Source organism: Dendrobates tinctorius, unplaced genomic scaffold, assembly GCF_039654945.1.
Source record: "Dendrobates tinctorius isolate UK_male_01 unplaced genomic scaffold, ASM3965494v1 ptg000136l, whole genome shotgun sequence".
Lineage (NCBI taxonomy): Eukaryota > Metazoa > Chordata > Amphibia > Anura > Dendrobatidae > Dendrobates > Dendrobates tinctorius.
Window position 1 is genome coordinate 5,816,054 of NW_027361804.1, and position 24,162 is coordinate 5,840,215.

General features: G+C 45.8%; 1 protein-coding gene across 1 annotated transcript; it reads left to right on the forward strand.

Moving 5' to 3' along the window:
• Positions 1-1,871: 1,871 nt before the first annotated feature.
• On the forward strand, positions 1,872-24,049 carry LOC141048522 (sodium- and chloride-dependent betaine transporter-like). Its single transcript, XM_073544209.1, has 15 exons — positions 1,872-1,988; positions 9,296-9,510; positions 14,519-14,653; positions 15,740-15,880; positions 15,979-16,060; positions 16,156-16,288; positions 16,978-17,112; positions 17,615-17,718; positions 17,969-18,093; positions 21,833-21,945; positions 22,082-22,219; positions 22,345-22,447; positions 22,518-22,618; positions 22,733-22,903; positions 22,991-24,049. Exons 2-15 carry the CDS (start codon positions 9,300-9,302, stop codon positions 23,135-23,137), a joined length of 1,839 nt encoding a protein of 612 aa, XP_073400310.1. The 5' UTR covers positions 1,872-1,988; positions 9,296-9,299; the 3' UTR covers positions 23,138-24,049.
• Positions 24,050-24,162: the final 113 nt, after the last annotated feature.

Sequence of the window (24,162 nt, forward strand, 5' to 3'; positions counted from 1 at the left end):
TAATACAGGATGTAACTCAGGATCAGTAATGTAATGTATGTACACAGTGACTGCACCAGCAGAATAGTGAGCGCAGCTCTGGGGTATAATACAGGAGGTAACTCAGGATCAGTAATGTAATGTATGTACACAGTGACTACACCAGCAGAATAGTGAGTGCAGCTCTGGAGTATAATACAGGTGGTAACTCAGGATCAGTAATGTAATGTATGTTCACAGTGACTGCACAGCAGAATAGTGAGTGCAGCTCTGGGGTATAATACAGGATGTAACTCAGGATCAGTAATGTAATGTATGTTCACAGTGACTGCACCAGCAGAATAGTGAGTGCAGCCCTGGATTATAATACAGGAGGTAACTCAGGGTCAGTAATGTAATGTATGTTCACAGTGACTGCACCAGCAGAATAGTGAGTGCAGCCCTGGATTATAATACAGGAGGTAACTCAGGGTCAGTAATGTAATGTATGTTCACAGTGACTGCACCAGCAGAATAGTGAGTGCAGCTCTGGGGTATAATACAGGATGTAACTCAGGATCAGTAATGTACTGTATGTACACAGTGACTGCACAGCAGAATAGTGAGTGCAGCTCTGGGGTATAATACAGGATGTAACTCAGGATCAGTAATGTAATGTATGTTCACAGTGACTGCACAGCAGAATAGTGAGTGCAGCTCTGGGGTATAATACAGGATGTAACTCAGGATCAGTAATGTAATGTATGTTCACAGTGACTGCACCAGCAGAATAGTGAGTGCAGCCCTGGATTATAATACAGGAGGTAACTCAGGGTCAGTAATGTAATGTATGTTCACAGTGACTGCACCAGCAGAATAGTGAGTGCAGCTCTGGGGTATAATACAGGATGTAACTCAGGATCAGTAATGTAATGTATGTTCACAGTGACTGCACAGCAGAATAGTGAGTGCAGCTCTGGGGTATAATACAGGATGTAACTCAGGATCAGTAATGTAATGTATGTTCACAGTGACTGCACCAGCAGAATAGTGAGTGCAGCCCTGGATTATAATACAGGAGGTAACTCAGGGTCAGTAATGTAATGTATGTTCACAGTGACTGCACCAGCAGAATAGTGAGTGCAGCTCTGGAGTATAATACAGGATGTAACTCAGGACCAGTAATGTAATGTATGTTCACAGTGACTGCACCAGCAGAATAGTGAGTGCAGCCCTGGATTATAATACAGGAGGTAACTCAGGGTCAGTAATGTAATGTATGTTCACAGTGACTGCACCAGCAGAATAGTGAGTGCAGCCCTGGATTATAATACAGGAGGTAACTCGGGGTCAGTAATGTAATGTATGTACACAGTGACTACACCAGCAGAATAGTGAGTGCAGCTCTGGAGTATAATACAGGTGGTAACTCAGGATCAGTAATGTACTGTATGTACACAGTGACTGCTCCAGCAGAATAGTGAGTGCAGCTCTGGAGTATAATACAGGATGTAACTCAGGATCAGTAATGTAATGTATGTACACAGTGACTACACCAGCAGAATAGTGAGTGCAGCTCTGGAGTATAATACAGGTGGTAACTCAGGATCAGTAATGTAATGTATGTACACAGTGACTGCTCCAGCAGAATAGTGAGTGCAGCTCTGGAGTATAATACAGGATGTAACTCCGGATCTTTGTCGCTCTGTTTGATGGTTCTACTCAACCTCATTTTTGGTGGGTTGCTTTCAGTAACTTTTGGAGCACATGGGGTGCTATGATTTAGGGGCGCATTAGATGACGTTTGGGGGTCCTGGGCTATCCTGGGTCTGTGGCTTCTCTCAGATGTCCCTCTCCTGCCTCCTCCTCTCTTCCCGCCTCCTCTCCCCTATTTTCTTGTCAGATGAATGATCCTTTAGTCGTAGCTGGGAGCGGCGCTGCTCGGTCCTCTGTCAATGAGACATCTGACTGCTCCTTTCCTCTGCTGTGACCGCTGCTCCTGTCCTGTGCTGCTGTGAGGGGCTTTTGAGGTGTGTGGACTTTTGCAACATAGTAACGTTTTCTCTTCTCTTTGGTTGTAAATATGTTACCTGCTGCTTCATGAATTCTTAAAGAGACACTAACCTGGCAATTTATCGCCTATGCAGTTTAATGCAATCTTTTGTTCTCTGCTATCAGCCATTATTATTGCTGACCTTTAACCCTACATCGGTCCTGCTTCCTGTCCTGACCTTTGTCTTGCCTGTAACCTCCCTATTATCAGCCATCCTGCTCTTCTGTGGGTTGACTGACTTGATGTCCTTTATGACTGCCCCCATAATACTATGTAGGTGTCCGATATGGGGATAGGATCATGGGTTACCCTATTACATGACATTTTATAATAGGATGCAATACCTACCACAGCCTCAAGGGGCACTGTGTGCTACTTTAAACTTGTAGATGAGTGATAAAAAACTGCAGCACTCCCGCAGGCTGCTTAAGGTACTGCAATTCATGTTGATTTTGATAATTTCACTACTTTCTTGGGTCTGATAATTCTGCTGCCAGATTATAACACTTGACTGGTCATTGTAGTCTGTGACGATCACTTATGTGCTAGTGTTCATTATACTTGTCCAAGCTCCAAGTGATGGTTGCAGCCTCATTCTCTTGTCTTTTCCAGGATTTATTGGAAAGCTGGGTAATTCTTTTGGTTGTTACCCAGCTTTCCCAGATGCAGATGTAAGTATTCTGTGGGGTGAATAACTGGTTAACGGCTCTGTCACCCACGGTGCACCTTGCTCTTTACAATACCGAAACACGGGTAAAGTGTAACACGGCGGCGCTGATGCCATAAAATAGTTTATTATGGAGGGCATTAGCGGCTACATCAACCAACCAGATTACGTCCGCCCGCCAATCGCCATGGTTTATTATGGGGCTGACTGGTAGTTAAAATCAATTTGATAAATGGAAACCATCAGCATGAAGGTGCTGTGATACCTGGCAGAGGTGAGGGGGCTGCTGCCATCACCCCTGAGAACAGGAGGATTACATGTCAACATTATTTAACATGCCCACTCTTTTTTTTTTTTTTCTCAACCCACCCGAATGAAATCATCACGCACTTAGAGTTTATATTTAGGGTAAAGAGAGGGAGGACAATAGGTGACACCAGATAGGTGGAGCAGCAGGGGGTCGGGGCAGCCGGGAGTGGGGTGACCTAAAAGTGCACCATAATTTAGGGAGAGGCAGCCGCCCCCTTGGTAAACTGCCGCCCGAGGCATGGGCCGTTTTGTCACGATCTGTTTTGGACATTTTTTCCTTTAGTCTGCCCCTAATTTCCCTTGTGGGTGAGATCCTGTTGGGGGGAGAAGTCTCCAGACAATTTTTTAGGACGATTAAATGTAGCTTTACAGAAATACCTGGAATACCACAGAACATTCCTGCCACATAATGTACGTGCACAACGCTTTATTAGGGATCACGTGTCCTCATTAGTTCCTCCTGTCAGCTCTCCTGAGTCCATGTAAATAGACCTTGAGTGCCTCCATGGTGGGCTCCTCAGCCTCCATGGTGGGCTCCTCAGCCTGCAGGGTGGGCTCCTCAGCCTCCATGGTGGGCTCCTCAGACTCCATGGTGGGCTCCTCTGCCTGCGGGGTGGGCTCCTCAGCCTCCATGGTGGGCTCCGCAGCCTGCGGCGTAGGCTCCTCAGCCTCCATGGTGGGCTCCTCAGCCTACGGGGTGGGCTCCTCAGCCTCCATGGTGGGCTCCTCAACTTGCGGGGTGGGCTCCTCAGCCTCCATGGTGGGCTCCTCAACCTGCGGGGTGGGCTCCTCAGCCTCCATGGTGGGCTCCTCAGCCTGCGGGGTGGACTCCTCAGCCTCCATGGTGGGCTCCTCAGCCTGCGGGGTGGACTCCTCAGCCTCCATGGTGGGCTCCTCAGCCTGCGGGGTGGGGGGCTAGGAGGGCGAAGAGAATCTGGAGTTGTGTTGTTTTTTTTGGAGGATTTGTACCGTTATCAGGACCGGAGGGACCGGGAGCAGCGTGTCATCCGCAGGGGAGTGGACTGTAGTGTCCATGTGTCCACCGCTGGAGACGCATCTAAGCCAGTATGGTGGAGCAGCAGGCAGTATCTCACAGGAGAGGATTAGATACACGGCTCAGCAGTCAGTATCACACAGGAGAGAATTAGATACACAGCTCAGCAGTCAGTATCACACAGGAAAGGATTAGATACACGGCTCAGCAGTCAGTATCACACAGGAGAGGATTAGATACACGGCTCAGCAGTCAGTATCACACAGGATAGGATTAGATACACAGCTCAGCAATCAGTATCACACAGGAGAGGATTAGATACACAGCTCGGCAGACAGTATCACAGAGGATAGGATTAGATACACGGCTCAGCAGTCAGTATCACACAGGATAGGATTAGATACACAGCTCAGCTGTCAGTATCACACAGGAAAGGATTAGATACACAGCTCAGCAGTCAGTATCACACAGGATAGGATTAGATACACGGGTCAGGAGACAGTATCACACAGGAGAGGATTAGATACACGGCTCAGCAGTCAATATCACACAGGAGAGGATTAGATCCACAGCTCAGCAGACAGTATCACACAGAAGAGGATAAGATACACGGCTCAGCAGTCAGTATCACACAGGAGAGGATTAGGTACACGGCTCAGCAGACAGTATCACACAGGAGAGGATTAGATACATGGCTCAGCAGTCAGTATCACACAGGATAGGATTAGATGCACTGCTCAGCAGACAGTATCATACAGGATAGGATTAGATACACAGCCCAGCAGTCAGTATCACACAGGAGAGGATTAGATACACGGCTCAGCAGTCAGTATCACACAGGAGAGGATTAGATACACGGCTCAGCAGTCAGTATCACACAGGAGAGGATTAGATACACGGCTCAGCAGTCAGTATCACAGGATAGGATTAGATACACGGCTCAGCAGACAGTATCACACAGGAGAGGATTAGATACACAGCTCAGCAGTCAGTATCACACAGGAGAGGATTAGATACACGGCTCAGCAGTCAGTATGACACAGGATAGGATTAGATACACAGCTCAGCAGTCAGTATCACACAGGAGAGGATTAGATACACAGCTCGGCAGACAGTATCACAGAGGATAGGATTAGATACACGGCTCAGCAGTCAGTATCACACAGGATAGGATTAGATACACAGCTCAGCTGTCAGTATCACACAGGAAAGGATTAGATACACAGCTCAGCAGTCAGTATCACACAGGATAGGATTAGATACACGGGTCAGGAGACAGTATCACACAGGAGAGGATTAGATACACGGCTCAGCAGTCAATATCACACAGGAGAGGATTAGATCCACAGCTCAGCAGACAGTATCACACAGAAGAGGATAAGATACACGGCTCAGCAGTCAGTATCACACAGGAGAGGATTAGGTACACAGCCCAGCAGTCAGTATCACACAGGAGAGGATTAGATACACGGCTCAGCAGTCAGTATCACACAGGAGAGGATTAGATACACGGCTCAGCAGTCAGTATCACACAGGAGAGGATTAGATACACGGCTCAGCAGTCAGTATCACAGGATAGGATTAGATACACGGCTCAGCAGACAGTATCACACAGGAGAGGATTAGATACACAGCTCAGCAGTCAGTATCACACAGGAGAGGATTAGATACACGGCTCAGCAGTCAGTATCACACAGGATAGGATTAGATACACTGCTCAGCAGTCAGTATCACACAGGATAGGATTAGATACACGGCTCAGCAGACAGTATCACACAGGAAAGGATTAGATACACGGCTCAGCAGTCAGTATCACAGGATAGGATTAGATACACGGCTCAGCAGACAGTATCACACAGGATAGGATTAGATACACGGCTCAGCAGACAGTATCACACAGGAGAGGATTAGATACACAGCTCAGCAGTCAGTATCACACAGGAGAGGATTAGATACACGGCTCAGCAGTCAGTATCACACAGGATAGGATTAGATACACTGCTCAGCAGTCAGTATCACACAGGATAGGATTAGATACACGGCTCAGCAGACAGTATCACACAGGAAAGGATTAGATACACGGCTCAGCAGTCAGTATCACACAGGATAGGATTAGATGCACGGCTCAGGAGACAGTATCACACAGGATAGGATTAGATACACAGCTCAGCAGTCAGTATCACACAGGATAGGATTAGATACACGGCTCAGCAGTCAGTATCACACAGGAGAGGATTAGATACACGGCTCAGCAGTCAGTATCACACAGGATAGTATTAGATACACAGCTCAGCAATCAGTATCACACAGGAGAGGATTAGATACACAGCTCGGCAGACAGTATCACAGAGGATAGGATTAGATACACGGCTCAGCAGTCAGTATCACACAGGATAGGATTAGATAAACAGCTCAGCTGTCAGTATCACACAGGAAAGGATTAGATACACAGCTCAGCAGTCAGTATCACACAGGATAGGATTAGATACACGGGTCAGGAGACAGTATCACACAGGAGAGGATTAGATACACGGCTCAGCAGTCAATATCACACAGGAGAGGATTAGATCCACAGCTCAGCAGACAGTATCACACAGAAGAGGATAAGATACACGGCTCAGCAGTCAGTATCACACAGGAGAGGATTAGGTACACGGCTCAGCAGACAGTATCACACAGGAGAGGATTAGATACATGGCTCAGCAGTCAGTATCACACAGGATAGGATTAGATGCACTGCTCAGCAGACAGTATCATACAGGATAGGATTAGATACACAGCCCAGCAGTCAGTATCACACAGGAGAGGATTAGATACACGGCTCAGCAGTCAGTATCACACAGGAGAGGATTAGATACACGGCTCAGCAGTCAGTATCACACAGGAGAGGATTAGATACACGGCTCAGCAGTCAGTATCACATGATAGGATTAGATACACGGCTCAGCAGACAGTATCACACAGGAGAGGATTAGATACACAGCTCAGCAGTCAGTATCACACAGGAGAGGATTAGATACACGGCTCAGCAGTCAGTATCACACAGGATAGGATTAGATACACTGCTCAGCAGTCAGTATCACACAGGATAGGATTAGATACACGGCTCAGCAGACAGTATCACACAGGAAAGGATTAGATACACGGCTCAGCAGTCAGTATCACAGGATAGGATTAGATACACGGCTCAGCAGACAGTATCACACAGGATAGGATTAGATACACGGCTCAGCAGACAGTATCACACAGGAGAGGATTAGATACACAGCTCAGCAGTCAGTATCACACAGGAGAGGATTAGATACACGGCTCAGCAGTCAGTATCACACAGGATAGGATTAGATACACTGCTCAGCAGTCAGTATCACACAGGATAGGATTAGATACACGGCTCAGCAGACAGTATCACACAGGAAAGGATTAGATACACGGCTCAGCAGTCAGTATCACACAGGATAGGATTAGATGCATGGCTCAGGAGACAGTGTCACACAGGATAGGATTAGATACACAGCTCAGCAGTCAGTATCACACAGGATAGGATTAGATACATGGCTCAGCAGACATTATCACACAGGAGAGGATTAGATACACGGCTCAGCAGTCAGTATCACACAGGAGAGGATTAGATACACGGCTCAGCAGTCAGTATCACACAGGATAGGATTAGATACACGGCTCAGCGGACAGTATCACACAGGATAGGATTAGATACACGGCTCAGCAGACAGTATCACACAGGATGGGATTAGATACATGGCTCAGCAGTCAGTATCACAGGATAAGATTAGATACATGGCTCAACAGACAGTATCACACACTATGTGATTAGATACACGGCTCAGCAGTCAGTATCACAGAGGAGAGGATTAGATACACGGCTCAGCAGACATTATCACACAGGAGAGGATTAGATACACGGCTCAGCAGTCAGTATCACAGGATAGGATTAGATACACGGCTCAGCAGACAGTATCACGCAGAGGAGAGGATTAGATACACGGCTCAGCAGACATTATCACACAGGAGAGGATTAGATACACGGCTCAGCAGTCAGTATCACAGGATAAGATTAGATACACGGCTCAGCAGACAGTATCACACAGAGGAGAGGATTAGATACACGGCTCAGCAGTCAGTATCACAGGATAGGATTAGATACATGGCTCAGCAGACAGTATCACACAGGATAGGATTAGATACACGGCTCAGCAGTCAGTATCACACAGGAGAGGATTAGATACACGGCTCTGCAGTCAGTATCACACAGGATAGGATTAGATACACGGCTATGCAGTCAGTGTCACACAGGAGAGGATTAGATACACATCTCAGCAGACAATATCACACAGGATAAGATTAGATACACGGCTCAGCAGTCAGTATCACACAGGAGAGGATTAAATACATAGCTCAGCTGTCAGTATCGCACTTGTGGTTGGCAGTATAATGGTTAATGATGGCCATTTGATGGCCGCTCCTTGTGTCTGATGTGGTTTTTCTTGGTTCCTGATGAATCTTTGATGACCGGTCATGCGACTTTCTGTACTCCTGGTACTCGGGCCGGGACGGAGGACTTGCCTCCATTACCTGCGTCTCCCATTGCACAATACTTCTGTTTTTTCCCCTTTTCTTTGTGTTTTATATTTATGATGTTTGTTGACTGGAGAAACCTGAAACAAGTCTGTGCATTGTGGAGAGGCAGTGTGCTATACCGCAGATGACACTTCCTGTGACAACTACAGCATCTGGAACTACATGGATGTAAGCAGTGGTCACCAGGTGGGCAGCCATCAGGTTGCTCGGCAACGTATCAGACAGTTCTACACATTTACTCCATAAAACACCCAGGAATACCACCCAAGATGCTTGACGATCTGGTGGTGGCACTCTCGCAGCAAATTCATGGCTGTTGAAAAGTATGGTGTTTGTGGTTGACATAGAAACCAAAAAATAAACACCAATATGGCCGCCATTCGTCATCACAGACAGTGACGGACTCTCCAGACAAGTGGCCCTTACATCAGCGCAGTCCACACCAGGTCTCCATGACGACACCAGGCCTGACTGGAACCTGGCAGTAGTGCAGCCAGAGGCTTTGGGCCTGTACATTCCACTGATCATGTCTCAGCATAATATTACAGAGCGAAAGGCCGCATTAGAGTCGTGATGCTCGCAGCGCTTGCTCGCTGGTGTCACCCTGGTGTGTAATGTTCTGCCACTTTGCTGTTAATGAATGGGTTAATTCAGCGTACACGGCCTCTCATGTCACGGCACCAGCTGACTGTGAGTAACATCCCTTCTCTGCCCACAGGGCAATGGGTCGCAAGAGCTGCGAAGAAGCCTGGAACAGGGCCGAAAAGTCGGAGGTTCTGCGCGCCCCGTCAGAAGGCCCGAAGTCCGAGGCCAAGATGGAGGACAGGGGGCAGTGGGGCAACAAGGTGGAGTTTGTCCTGTCCGTCGCTGGGGAAATCATTGGACTCGGGAACGTCTGGAGATTTCCATATCTGTGTTATAAAAATGGAGGCGGTGAGTGCACAACACGATACGTACGGACCCTTAAAGGGTTACTCCGAAATCCCCTACAAGTCACAGCTTGTGAGGCGGCACCTCTGTGCGATGAGGATACCCTGCGGTATTTTATCGAAAATATTCACTTCTCCCTTTATGACCTTATTAGGGGCATTGCTTATATACACAGGTCCTGCTAAATATATTCAGCCCCCCTACATTAATATCAAACGCCTGACCACAGACCAGGCTACTATATGACATCAGACCCCAGACCAGACCCCTTAAATATATTCAAACCCTCGATATTAAATTTAGCCCTCAGACCACACACCCTAAATATTTTCAGATCCCTGATATTAAATTTTGCCCCAAGACCAGACCCCTTAAATATATTCAAACCCTCGATATTAAATTTAGCCCCAAGACCAGACCCCCTTAATATATTTAATCCTCTCTTTAATATCAGTCGCTAGAATGGATCACACCACTATATTAACACACAAGAGAAAACAGAAAGCAAAAATCACAAATATCCTCAACTAAAAAGCAAAAAATAAACTGCAAATAATGAATAAAGGTAATAATAATAATAAGAGTATTTAGTAAACATAATTTTGATCAAAATGTAAATAATATTAACACACAAGCCCAGACTCCTATATCAATATCAGACCCCAGACCAGACCCTTTAGGTTTGGTATATTCATAACCCTTAATATTAGAACCCGTATTACAGCCATTTATTAATGTCAGACCCTATAACTACATTCGGACCCACTATATGAGCATCAGACCCTCAATGATACCATTATATTAATATCAGATCCCAGGTCAAACCCCCTATATATATTGAGACCCTGCATATTAATATTAGTCCCCTGATCACAGATATTCAGTGGGTACAGAAAGTATTCAGACCCCTTTAAATTTTTCACTCTTTGTTTCATTGCAGCCATTTGGTAAATTCAAAAAAGTTCATTTTTTCTCATTATTGTACACTCTGCACCCCATCTAGACTGAAAAAAAAACAAATTTATTAAAAAACAAAAACTGAAATATCACATGGTTATAAGTATTCAGACCCTTTGCTCGGTATTGAGTAGACGCACCTTTTGATCTAGTACAGCCATGAGTCTTCTTGGGAAGGATGCAACAAGTTTTTCACCCCTGGATTTGGGGATCCTCTGCCATTCTTCCTTACAGATCCTCTCCAGTTCCGTCAGGTTGGATGGTGGACGTTGGTGGACAGCCATTTTCAGGTCTCTCCAGAGATGCTCAATTGGGTTTAGGTCAGGGCTCTGGCTGGCCCAGTCAGGAATGGTCACAGAGTTGTTCTGAAGCCACTCCTTTGTTATTTTCGCTGTGTGCTTAGGGTCATTGTCTTGTTGGAAGGTGAACCTTTGGCCAAGTCTGAGGTCCAGAGCACTCTGGAAGAGGTTTTCATCCAGGATCTCTCTGTACTTGGCCGCATTCATGTTTCCTTCAATGGCAACCAGTCGTCCTGTCCCTGCAGCTGAAAAACAAACCCCATAGCATGATGCTGCCACCACCATGTTTCACTGTTGGGATTGTGTTGGGCAGGTAATGAGCAGTGCCTGGTTTTCTCCAAACATACCGCTTAGAACTAACACCAAAAAGTTCTATCTTCGTCTCATCAGACCAGAGAATCTTATTTCTCATAGTCGGGGAGTAGAGTTGAGCGACTTTGGTTGGATCGGGTTTCGTGAAACCCGAATGAAACAAAATTTGCTTCAGATGAAACTGGTCCAACTAGGGCAAAAAAGTCGGAGTTTCGTCCGAAACCCGACCCCAGTGCAAGTCAATGGGAAATAAAAGTCGTCATTGAGCGGATGACATTCATCCACTCAATGCCGACTTTTATTCCCCATTGACTTGCATTGGGGTCGGGTTTCGGACGAAACTCCGACTTTTTTTTTCCCTAGTCAGACCAGTTACATCTGAAACAAATTTTGTTTCATTCGGGTTTCACGAAACCCGATCCGACCAAAGTCGCTCAACTCTATCGGGGAGTCCTTCATGTGTTTTTTAGCAAACTCTATGCAGGTTTTCATATGTCTGGCACTGAGGAGAGGCTTCCGTCAGGTCACTCTGCCATAAAGGCCCGACTGGTGGAGGGCTGCAGTGATAGTTGACTTTGTGGAACTTTCTCCCATCTCCTTACTACATCTGTGGAGCTCAGCCACAGTGATCTTGGGGTTCTTCTTTACCTTTCTCACCAAGACTCTTCTCCCACTGTTGCTCAGTTTGGCTGGACGGCGGCCAGGTCTAGGAAGACTTCTGGTGGTCCCAAACTTCTTCCATTTAAGGATTATGGAGGCCACTGTGCTCTTAGGAACCTTGAGTACTGCAGAAATTCTTCTGTAACCTTGGCCAGATCTGTGCCTTGCCACAATTCTGTCTCTGATCTCCTTGGCCAGTTCCTTTGGCCTCATGATTCTCATTTGGTGTGACATGCACTGTGAGCTGTGGGGTCTTATATAGACAGGTGTGCGCCTTTACAAACCAAGTCCTATCAGTGTAATTACACACAGCTGGACTCCAATGAAGGAGCAGAACCATCTCATGGAGGATCACAAGGAAATGGACAGCATGCGACTTACATATGAGTGTCTGAGCAAAGGGGCTGAATATTTATGACCATGTGATATTTCAGTATTTCTTTTTTTAAAAATTTGCAAAAATTTCTACATTTCTGTTTTTTTCAGTGAAGATGGGGTGCAGAGTGTACATTAATGAGGAAAAATGATCTTTTTTGAATTTACCAAATGGCTGCAATGAAACAAAGAGTGAAAAACTTAAAGACTTAAAGGGGTCTGAATACTTTCTTTGTATAGTAAAATAAGACCCCAGACCAGTGCATATGACTATATTCAGACCATGGATGTATGAGGGAAAGCTAGGTATCACAGGGTGAGCGAGTGAGGGAGGCTAAAATAAGAACAGGTGACTCCAGGCAGTGGCATAGTGTGCGAGGGGACGCTGGTGGTTATACTAGGTGTCAAATTCTATTGGAGTGCAAAGTCTCTCCCTTAGGGCTAGGGATTGGGCTAGGGTTATTACTAGTCCTGGCGCTCGGGTCAGGGCTAGGGTTGGGGCTAGGATTAGGACTGGGATTGACGTTAAAGTTATGGCTAGGGTTAGGGATAGGATTGGAGCTAGCGTTATGGCTAGGACTGGGTATGCGATTGGGCTAACGGTCTGCGAGTTTAGGGAGTGCAAAATACTTGCATTGCACCAAGCGAGGGTAATCCACGCTGCGACACTGTATGACAAATGCCGAACAAGTGAAAGAATACTTCGAAACGCATTGATAATAAAACCGCTAAATTACATCTCCTTGTATACCGGATCTTTATCATTTCTCCACCATCATGGAATAATCCACAACTTTTTCCGTTCTATTCGAATCCAATGAGAGGCGCTTCCTCACGCGTTTCAGGTCTCGAGCTCTTTGAGCCCCAGGACTGTTACGAGTGCGACGATTCTAGATTACCAGGCAGTACGTTCTGGATTAACAGCGTCTTGTGTCTTTGTGGTAATAAGTAAAAGTCGTCAGGTTTTGATTTCCACTTTTTTTTGCCAATGTTCCAAGTGCAGAAGTCACATGACGGCACAATTTGTAGACTGTCCCTCTCGGCGGCCCCAATCCATTGGAGTCACCATATTGTTTTCCTGTGTTGTTCGCAGACGCCGCAGATAATGGCAGAGAAACTGGATGAGTCCTGGCGGCACCGGGAGATTTCCCAGCATTTGTCATCCATTGAAGTCATTGCTGGGGTCGGAGGTTGGCGGCCCCCAGGCGTACAACGTATTTATAGGGCCGATTAATCAGCCATCATTAGACAGCGTGATACATAATTAATTAACCCGTTGCTCTGTCATGGCTGGCAGCGGAGAGCGCGGATGAGTAGGGCGTCCATGGGAGTTCGGAGAGAGAGTTGGTTTGACCCTTTGTGTGTCCGCGGGGAGTCCGCGCTCACTTCACACTTATTAGGTGGAAGAATGGCGCTCCGGATCACTTCACAAGCTGTTTTGTTCCAAGTTTCCGCTGCTTTCAAGATTGTTCTTTTTTTTGGGGGGGGTGGGAGAAGAGAGCAGAGGGAGGTTTAGTAAGAGGAGATGGGGGTCTCTTTAACCATTTCCTGACCAGAGAAGCTGCCTATAACGCAATATATCTGCAGAACGGCAGCTCCGAAGTGGTTAATGCTGCCAGAACACGGGGCGGGCAGGAGGGCGTCTTAGTCAGGATAAATAAGACATCTTGTTTGTGAACATGGAGCCCACACATTGCGGTTATAGAATCCCCTCCTGCCCGCTTTGTCCGACATTGTTTTATGGGGGGGAGGGGGGGACTTTGGAAGCTTGGAGCAGAAAAAACAATGGGATATTACAAGGGTCTTTTATGAGGCACTGATGATATCTTGACAGGGGGTATTCATTTTACTTAGTGCTATCTTCAGTGCCGTGGCTACCAAATCCTCGGGAAATCTCAGGTCGCAGCGAGAAGCACTTAATATAATAACTTGTGGTTGTCTGCAGTCGCCACTAGAGGGAGCTAAAAGCTGACTGCATACTGGTGCAATAGAGTAAATATGTATGCAATGAGCTCCCTCTAGTGGTGGTTTGATATAATGTACAACATAACTTTATAGTGATGGATAGAGAAGCAGAGGGTATCAGAAAACAAAACGGTACCAGAATATCTCCATACAATACCCAATTAGTGCTCTACTGCCATACAGAGCACACATATTTCCTTATAATAGCCACATGACATGCCATATAGTGTCCAACTATTGCCCTACAGTGCTCAAACACTAACACCATATAGTGCCCCAATCCCACAATGTGAATAAAACCGCCATACAGTGCTCGGATAATACCGTTGCATTGTGCAATGTTCATTACAATTGTGTATAGTGTAGACATTGTAACAAACAGTCAGCGCAGGAGACAGATTTGTGCAGCTGAGTTCGGTGACATTGCGCCCTTGTGTTACCAGGAGCCTTCTTCATCCCATATCTCATCTTCCTCTTCACCTGCGGCATTCCGGTGTTTTTCTTGGAGACGGCGCTGGGCCAGTACACCAACCAGGGAGGGGTCACAGCGTGGAGGAAGATCTGCCCCCTCTTTGAAGGTTAGTATTGTGTGCCCCATTCTTCATTCAGCTCCCTCACCCAGTTTCACACGACCTGACAGGGCAAAGAGCCATAGAAACCAAGACGCTGGCAGCATCTTCTCGGTCAACATTTATCAATGAGCACACCACCGCAGTCAGGAGGATGACCTCATTCATGCAGATGACTTAGGGCCTGTTCACACCATTAGATATATTACCATAAGGCTACTTTAGGTTTTAGCTGGGTCTTCACAGTATTTTTAGATTAGTATCTTGGAATTTTGAGAAAATAATAATCCCCGTTAACCTTCCTAGGCTCATTTTCCTACTTTCTTGCATAAATCTGTGTAATATTATATCCCCGGGATAACCTGAAGCAGTCTTAAGAATTTGTAACTCCTGAAAATGTAACTTTGATTTCTGCAATTCACACTTGTTTTTTATGAAATATGCATAATATTTTTTTTTTACTTTCAGAGATTGCCATCTAGTGGCTGCTACTGGTGAAGCAACGTCTAGTAGGCATTTGTACATTTTGTAGACACCTTTGCATTTTTCCAAAGCATACAGACTGCTATCATATCACTCACTCTCATACATCCCAAATCTCATAAATAATCCCATTAATTACCTCTTGAAGAATCTTAATTTGCACATGCATTTTAGAGGAAAATCAGTAGATGAACCAATTTTGACAGGCAATCTGTCAAGAAGATTTTTTTACTTTTCCTCGTCTTCAGATGTTGGAGGAAAGAAGAATTGGGTATGTTGAATTTCAGCATACTCAGTCCTTTTTTCCTGCAGCAGATAAGCCATTGTCATAGTCTTTTTTATTTCCTATTCACCTTTGAACACTCATTCATGCTCAGCAAGTTGTACATGTACAGTATATGTGGTAGATAGGAGAAATAGATTCAATAAAAAATACCTAGAATTCTGCTAGCAGGTATATAAAGTGTATGGGCTGATTTATAGAATTAATGTTTATATGAATAATCTTGTAGAAAGGGAACCGCAATGGGGCTAACACTAACCCCAAACTCATAATAAGTGAATTACAATTCTATGAACCTCATGTACTAAGTGATACTTACTCTCTTTTAGGTATTGGATATGCCTCACAAGTAATAGAAAGCTACCTGAACATCTATTATATTGTTATCCTGGCCTGGGCACTCTTTTATCTCTTCAGCTCATTTACAGCTGAGCTACCTTGGGCTCACTGCAACCACACCTGGAACACAGGTAAGAAATCTTGACATATGTAACTTATATACCGTATACATGAAACATTTAAAGATTTGGTTGCAGCTCTGTAGACCTTCTGTTTACTTTTTCTATAGCCAACTGCATTGATGATCTTGCATATTCTGAGAATTATACAGCACCCATAAATGCTACATCCCCTGTTGTGGAATTCTGGGAGTAAGTCAGATTGCCCTGTTACATTACATAGTACTGCACAATTTACCTATATGTCTGTAGATCTATATTGTGATACCCTTCACCTTTACAACTAGAAATAGAGCATTGGGTCTTTCTGATGGGATTGAGAACTTGGGAACCATCCGATGGGAGCTTGCATTGTGTCTTCTACTGGCCTGGATCGTTTGCTACTTCTGCATCTGGAAGGGGGTCAAATCCACTGGAAAGGTGATTCTGGATGCTTAACCTTATGTTATGGTTACATTTTTATTTTTTTGAGGGGGTGAACTACAACTGGCTTTTTCACTAATGGCTCATACTCACATGCGAGAAACTCGGACGAGTTTCGCACGTCAGTACCCGGCATTGATGCCGACACTCGGATCAAAGTGTTCAGCTGCATAGAAATACATGCAGCTGAACGCTCCGATCCGAGGGCCGGCGGCAGTGCTGGGTATTGACGTGCGAGACTCGTCTGAGTTTCTTGCATGTGAGTATGAGAACTAAGACTTAAAAAGGGTGTTGGGGCATTTAACGGGGTGTTGTTGATTATACAGGTTGATTTTAGTAGGGTCCCGCTGTGGGGGTATACAAGATACCAAATATTTATGGAATTTTCTCTTTTCTATGGGGAAAGTTTGGTGGTCTTTGTCCCAAAATATTGCCTTCACACAGGCCCCAAAATGACAATGGTAGCATTAGATGTGGAACCACTGTTGGCATCTTTGTGGACCACTCTAAATGTACATTTCATGGGAGTAAAGAAAGTTGAGATAGTCAGCCTCAAAGTCCGTTCTAAACTAAAGCCTCAAGAATTGATCACTACAGGAACATCCTATAAAGTATCCTTGCGTTGAAGCTGTATCTAACATGAAATATTACAATATGTACTTCTCAATACTGCCCCCTTGTGTCAGGTGGTATATTTCACAGCCACATTTCCCTATGTGATGCTAATCATCCTACTGGTTCGAGGGGTCACTTTGCCTGGAGCATATGATGGAATCGTGTTTTATCTGAAACCTGATATCACGCGGCTCAAGGATCCTCAGGTGAGGTGGGTCACGGGCAGTAATGAATGCACTAATATTTATTGGGGTGGGGGCCACATTTCTGATGGCTCAGAAAATGGCATTGTCTCCCAGTATTTCTATAATATGCAACGCGGTTCTGAGATAACTGGGCTTAGATACTCAGCTCAGCACACAGTATCAATTATGACAAGCTTAGATACTCATCTCAGCAATCAATTTAGTACATGAGCAGCACAGCAGACACTATCACACATAATAGGATAGGTGTGTAGACATTGACTCAGCAAACAGTATCACACATACAATGGCTGAGCAGACAGAATCGCACATCATGGGCTTAGATACACTGGCTCATTAGACAATATCCCACACAATAATGTAAGCTTCGATTCACTGCCAAACAGGCAGCATCAAACACGATTGGCTTAGATACACAGCTCAGCAGGCAGGACCACACATGATATTCTTAGATGCACAGTTCAGCAGATATTGGGGTAACTGTGACTTTTCCACACCGCAGGTCTGGATGGACGCTGGGACCCAAATTTTCTTCTCATATGCCATCTGCCAGGGTTGTCTGACGGCTCTGGGGAGCTACAATAAGTACAACAACAACTGCTACAGGTACAGGGGCTGTAACCAGACCGCATGCCGCCCTGGCCGCGGGGCAGTAAACTGTCCGTGCACCACCTTGGCCATGGGGCAGTAACTGGGACCGCACAGCGCTCTGGCCATGGGGCAGTAACTGGGACCGCACAGCGCTCTGGCCATGGGGCAGTCTTTTGTATGACAAGCCAGCATCTTGGTCACTTTGCTTTTTGACTTGTTCCTCTCCTCACGTTTCCTGAGCATTGTCTCTCCGTCTCTTCTTCAGGGACTGCATCGCTCTTTGTTTCTTGAACAGTATTACCAGCTTTGTTGCTGGATTTGCCATCTTTTCAGTGTTGGGGTTCATGGCGCGGGAGCAGGGTGTCCCAATTTCACAAGTGGCTGAATCTGGTGAGTTGAATGTTTTTAGTTACTCGATAAATGCCTGAAAAGACCATTTGAGACCTAACTCACTATTTATGAAGAAATGACATGCCATACAGTTCTTGTGGAGTCCATGGGGGCATGAGATGCATCTCAGGATTTTTTGTCCTCTAATTGTTGACCTCATGTGATGGAACCTTAATTGTAGGCCTCTTGTAGAAGAAACTTGATTGTAGATCGCTTACAGAAGAACCTTGATTGCAGGATTCTTGTAAAGGGCTCTTGATTGTAGCCTTCAGCCTTCTTGTAGAAGAACCTTGATTGTAGACTTCACATAGAGGGACCTTGGTTATAGGCCTCCATTAGATAAACCTTAATTCTAGAATTCTTGTACTAGAACTTTGATTGTAGACATCCTTCAGAAGAATTTTGATTGTAGACATCTTGTAAAAGAACATGGTTGTAAGCCTCTGATAGAAGAACATGTTCATAAGTCTTTTGTAGAAGAATAATGATTGCAGACATTTTGTAGAAGGTCCATGAAGATGGATGTTTTATAGAAGACTTTGATTGGAAAAATTCTTATTGTAGGCATCTTGTTAATGAACCTTGTTTGTAGACCTCTTGTAGGAGAAACCTGGTGGTAGACTTCTTGTTTTAAACCTTAATTTTAGACCACTCGGAGAAGATCTTTGGTTATAGACCTCTTGTAGAAGAACTTTGAATGTTGACCCTTTGTGGAAGATGATTAATTATAGACCTCTTGAAATCTAATCTTGATAGTAGACCTCTAGATGAGCTTTCATTATAAACTTTTTGCAGAAGAGCCTTGATCTTAGACCTCTTGATGTGGAACCTTAATTTTACATATAGAATGAAAGATCTGAAAAATAGACCTCTTGTACTATAAACTCCTTCTAATATAATCTTCATTGTATACAAGGTGTAGAATATAGTAGAACCTTGATATTAAGGTTATTGTGGAAGGATCTTGTTTGTAGACATTTTCTAGTCTACCCTTCATTACAAATCACTTGTACTGGAAGACTGTTATCTTTTAGTAGAAGAATCTCAAATGTAGACCTCTTAAAATCTTATTGTAGACCTCATCCTGTTAGGAATGGCGGAACGCACTAAATAAAAATAAATAATAAAGTGTGTTCGCCGCTCGGGGTCCACCGTGCAGTAGGTGTAATCACTGCTGCTAAGTAGTAACAGAGGAGCAATATGGCAGAAATGCACACGCGGGTTGAACGTCACCCAAGTGCGCTAAGCAATCTCTGTTTGCTCACAGAGATGTCAGCAGAGGTAAACACAAAAGGCTGAGCCTGTTAGTGTCACAGGTCTCAGGTAAATACATACATGGTATCTGGTCACAGGAGCAGGACCCAAGACAGAGGAGCTGCGTCTGTCTAGACCTACCGTGTGTGCGGCGTCGCTACAGCGGACGCCAAAGAGGGCTGCAACTGCAGCGCGGCGTAGGACACTGCCGCTGGTCGACAAAGCAAGGAAGCAAGCGCAATGTCGGACACTAGCATTGTGGATGATGCTGTAGTGGCTTGAGGCTTGCCACGCGCTGGCGCTGACTCTAATCTTAGTCCCTGTACACATTCGTAATATCAGAGGGAGGGGATCTTAATGAGTCATTCGCAGGTTCATATGTGGTGCCCCTGAGGCTCAGTTGCCACAGAGGTACTGCACCTCCTCTTGAGGTGTGGTACCCCACCATCCAGGTAAGGTGGAGACTCCTGACCACACTCCAACACCTGCATCCCACACCACAAAATAGTGTAGCAAAGCACCTTCGGCGGCTCCCTACTTGGAGAATAGCAGAGCACCCATTGGTGGCTCCCTGCTTGGAACACAAAACGTGCTGGGAGGTGGGTGGAGTTAGTTTATATTACAGAGAGCGGGAAGAGTTAAGGATTGAGAAGTCAGTTGGTTAGAGAGTTGGAGAGAAGAAGATCCCCGGAGAGAGGGATAGATGGATGGAAGTGCTGCAGCAGATCCCAGTGACCTGGGTCTGCTGGCACAGGAAAGGAAGAGAGAGCAACATAGACTGAAAGCCTGATTCTCCATAGAAAGGAAGACTAGTACGGAACGTGAGGAGTAAAAGAGAACAGAGGACGTGGGTTAGAAGAGAACCCTTCCTAGAAGTTCTAAGCGCAAGGCCGGGGCCCGGTCCCCGAGGTTGTATGGATACTAATGGTCCTGCAGCAGACACCGGAGGAATAGAAGTTGCCACCACTTTATTCCCACACAAGACTTGGGGGCACAACAGCAACTGGATAGTGAGCCGGGACTGAGTAGCAAGGAGTCCCCGAAGCAGGCTACAGCTGTCTGCCGTACAAGTAGAGTTCACAGGAACATCGGACAGGAGGAACTCCAGTGTAACTCAGTACTAGGAGTACTTCATTTAAAGGCGCTATAAGAGGAGACGTTCAGAAAGGTACATGTTGGCGGAGTGTTGGAAAGGGGTATTCCATCTGGCCTGGAGGCTGACCGAGTCCCTGACCTGGAGGACACGGCACGGAGGCAGGCACCTGTTTGTACAACAGACTGTGAGTAAAGCTTTGGAACTACATGCCCTGGTGTCCTCCACTCATTCCTGCGCCAACCTGCCTAGCACTGCTACATCCCTTGCGCCAGACACTACACCATCTACGTGTCACTTCACCTACTCTGCCCTGGGACTACAGCCCTGCCTGTGGAGGGCTATAACATCATTGCTGCACCACACCATCAGTCCCAGAGGATCTGTCTGCAGCGTCGGCTTACATCTCCATTGCCGAACACCACAGGTGGCGTCACGAATCACTTATAAACTTTCTTCACAATAAGCACACTGAACATAACCCCCTTTATACATTGGGCGCCCAGGGCCATGGGCCGGGTTCCAGCTGCGGTGACATCTCCCAGTGAAGCTCATCGGGCCCGGTACCGAGTACCCCACAGCCCTGGGAGGGCGACCCACATAAATCCATCACCATTCACACAGTAGCAACAAGAGACTATACTAGTGCATGGCCGAACGGACATGCATGCTTTTTATAGCCGGGACTTTCCGGAAGCTTCCAGATCTCCGAGATGGACCAATGAGATCTGGAGCAGGACCTGGGCACATGACTCCTGATCTCCAATGGGAGATCGTCTCGTGAGCATGCCCAGTAGGAGAACAGAGGGACTTAGTCTCTGGAGCGATCTGCTGCAAAGTAATCTCCTCTGCGGTAGATAGACAGCAGGAGACCGCAGAATGTGAGGCTCTGGATTCCTGCAGAGCAGATGCAGAAACCTGACACCTAACACATCCATTATAACCGTGATTGCAGTCCTTGTTTGTAGACTTCTTGTAGAAGAACCTTGATTTTAGTCCTCTTTTTGGGCAAGGTCTTCTTTGCTTTTGTACTTTTCTGTCACTTACTGAGCTGTGTTTAGTTATAATTTTTCTACCCAGGAATAAAGGGTGCTATAAAATCAATAATAATAATCATAACCTGGATTTTAGATCTAATTTAGAAAAACTTTGATTGTAGACCTAGTGGAAGAAAATCCTTGACTGTAGACGTCTAGTAGAAGAAATTCTACAAGTTTGAGCTAAAACAAAGTTGACGTCATGTTCACCATGAAATCCTCTGTCGCATTGACACAGCTGAAAATTGTAATGGCCTGGGGTAGGATATCCCAAAAAAATGACCCTCAATGTGAATTGTAGGCATCGCTTGTTCTACTTTCATGTCAGGGTTTTGAAATGTTCTTTTTATCGCAGGTCCCGGTCTAGCATTTATTGCCTACCCAAAAGCAGTGACCCTGATGCCGGTGTCCCCTCTTTGGTCTTGTCTTTTCTTCCTTATGCTCATCTTCTTGGGGCTCGACAGCCAGGTATTGGTTAAAAAACAAATGCAGGAGACCTTTTTTTTGAGCCGTATACTATTTTTGGAAAATGTATTGTTTGTTATTTTTGACAGTGTAAAACTCAACCTTTTATACATGAGTAATTTCTCTGTTTCTGTCCAAGTTTGTCTGTGTGGAGAGTCTGGTCACCGCCATTGTGGACTTGTTCCCTGAAGTGTTTCGGAAAAAGTACCGCCGAGAATTCCTCATACTGGGCATCGCCATCATCTGCTATCTTCTGGGCCTCATCCTTCTAACTGAGGTATGGAGGCACAAAGGGGCTAGACTCATCGGCTACTGTCATAATGGGATATCCGACTTTCCAGTTTTAATGTTGGTTTTCCGTTTGATGGACCGGTCAGCGCTTTCTCTTCTTGCTCTTCATAGGGTGGCATGTACGTCTTCCAGCTATTCGATTATTACGCCGCCAGTGGGACCTGCTTGCTCTGCGTGGCCATATTTGAAGTGGTCTGCGTCGGCTGGGTTTATGGTGAGTCTGGGGAAAAGACAAGGTTTCAAGTTTCCGGATGGCCTAAAGATTCACCCTGATTCCCTTTCAGGTGCTGACCGCTTCTATGATAACATAGAAGACATGATTGGCTACCGCCCATGGCCGCTGGTAAAGTTTTGTTGGCTGGTTCTCACTCCGGCCGTGTGCATGGTGAGTTGTACTGAGCCGTTGCGGGTGTATATAATCTACTACCATTTTCTCCACTTTCTTCAGACTGCATTGTCCTGTGTCGTCTGCCTTTTTGATCTGGCTTCTCTTCCTCAGGGGACGTTCCTCTTCTCCCTCATCAAGTACACGCCCCTGAAGTACAATAATCGTTATGTGTATCCACCCTGGGGCTACGCCATTGGCTGGTTGATGGCCATCTCCTCTATGATCTGTATACCAGTGTATGCCGCTTACATAACGCTGAGGACAAAAGGTCCATTCACCCAGGTAAGAGTGAACGGCTTTAGCCATCCATCCAGATCCACCAAACATTTAGTTAGATTTTGTCTTATAATATTTTTTCGCACCTTACAGAGGCTGAAGCAGCTTGTCACTCCGCACCTCGACCTTCCGCAGCCTAAGAAATATCTCACAGAATTTGGCAACCCCCGGAAAAGTGGAGCGTTGGCGGTAGAAGCCAAGGATGGTCTCATCTCACCAGATAAGGAGACGCGGTTCTGATCCAGCTAGGATGCTTGATACAGGGACTTGTACAGCCAAGGAGTCTCCTCCTTCAGCACCACCTCACCCCTTACAAGGGCGTCTGAGACACAAGCAGTCCAAAACGGTCATTTACTACCCCACTGACAACCCGTTTCCTCTTTTATGCCCCACCCCAAAGTGAAATCTCCAGCCCTCTCCCCTCTATTGTAAGTTCTGCTCCCCCATATCTCTCACACTGACCTGTTTTCCACCACCAAATGTTGGATTGCTGTTACAGATCTCTGCCATCAGGGGGCGATGTACATTCCAGCCTAGAGACTTAGATGCTGCATTCGGCAACACCCTAGTGACTTAGAGACCTTAGATAAAAAGTCTTGTGGTTTCCGTCTATCCTCGGAAACATTATCTAAAGTGTGATGTCATACGTAGATGACACTAGTCTGCTAAAACCTATGAAGGGATTGAACAGGACAGGCCCAACCTCAGGGACCAGCGTCCGCCATAACATGGACATAGAGGTACTGTTGCAATGAGGATCATGCAGCTTTATAGGTGTATTAAAGGGATTATAATCACAGACAAAAATAGACTTTTTTGTATGTGGCTGGTAAGTAACAGAGTGAAATACTGGCAAAATCTCTGCAGCCGCCATGTTTTTTGTAAATAAGGCAGCTCCCTCTCCCCCTATCCCAGCAGGAAGTCACAGCATGAACTCAGTCATGGATCAGCCAAGTCAGCAGTCACTTCCCAGAATACATCCTATCAGTATGTACTGTCAGCCAACATGTATACGCTCTGAGGGGAAGTTGTGGTTCTGACTGACAGATGGGGGAAGGGAATAAAGACCATGTAATTTACAGCGCACAAAAGGCGACTTTCTGCATCTCAGTGCACTGAGGACTGTAAAATAAAATAGTGTTGTATCAGTTTCTTCATTGTGACCTGTGTGGTGTGGTGGCAGCCATCGTGTGAGCCTTAAAGGAACCCTCCACCTTTATCAGGGTGGAGCCTGACAAATCGACTCTCTCATAGGTGTTTTCCTT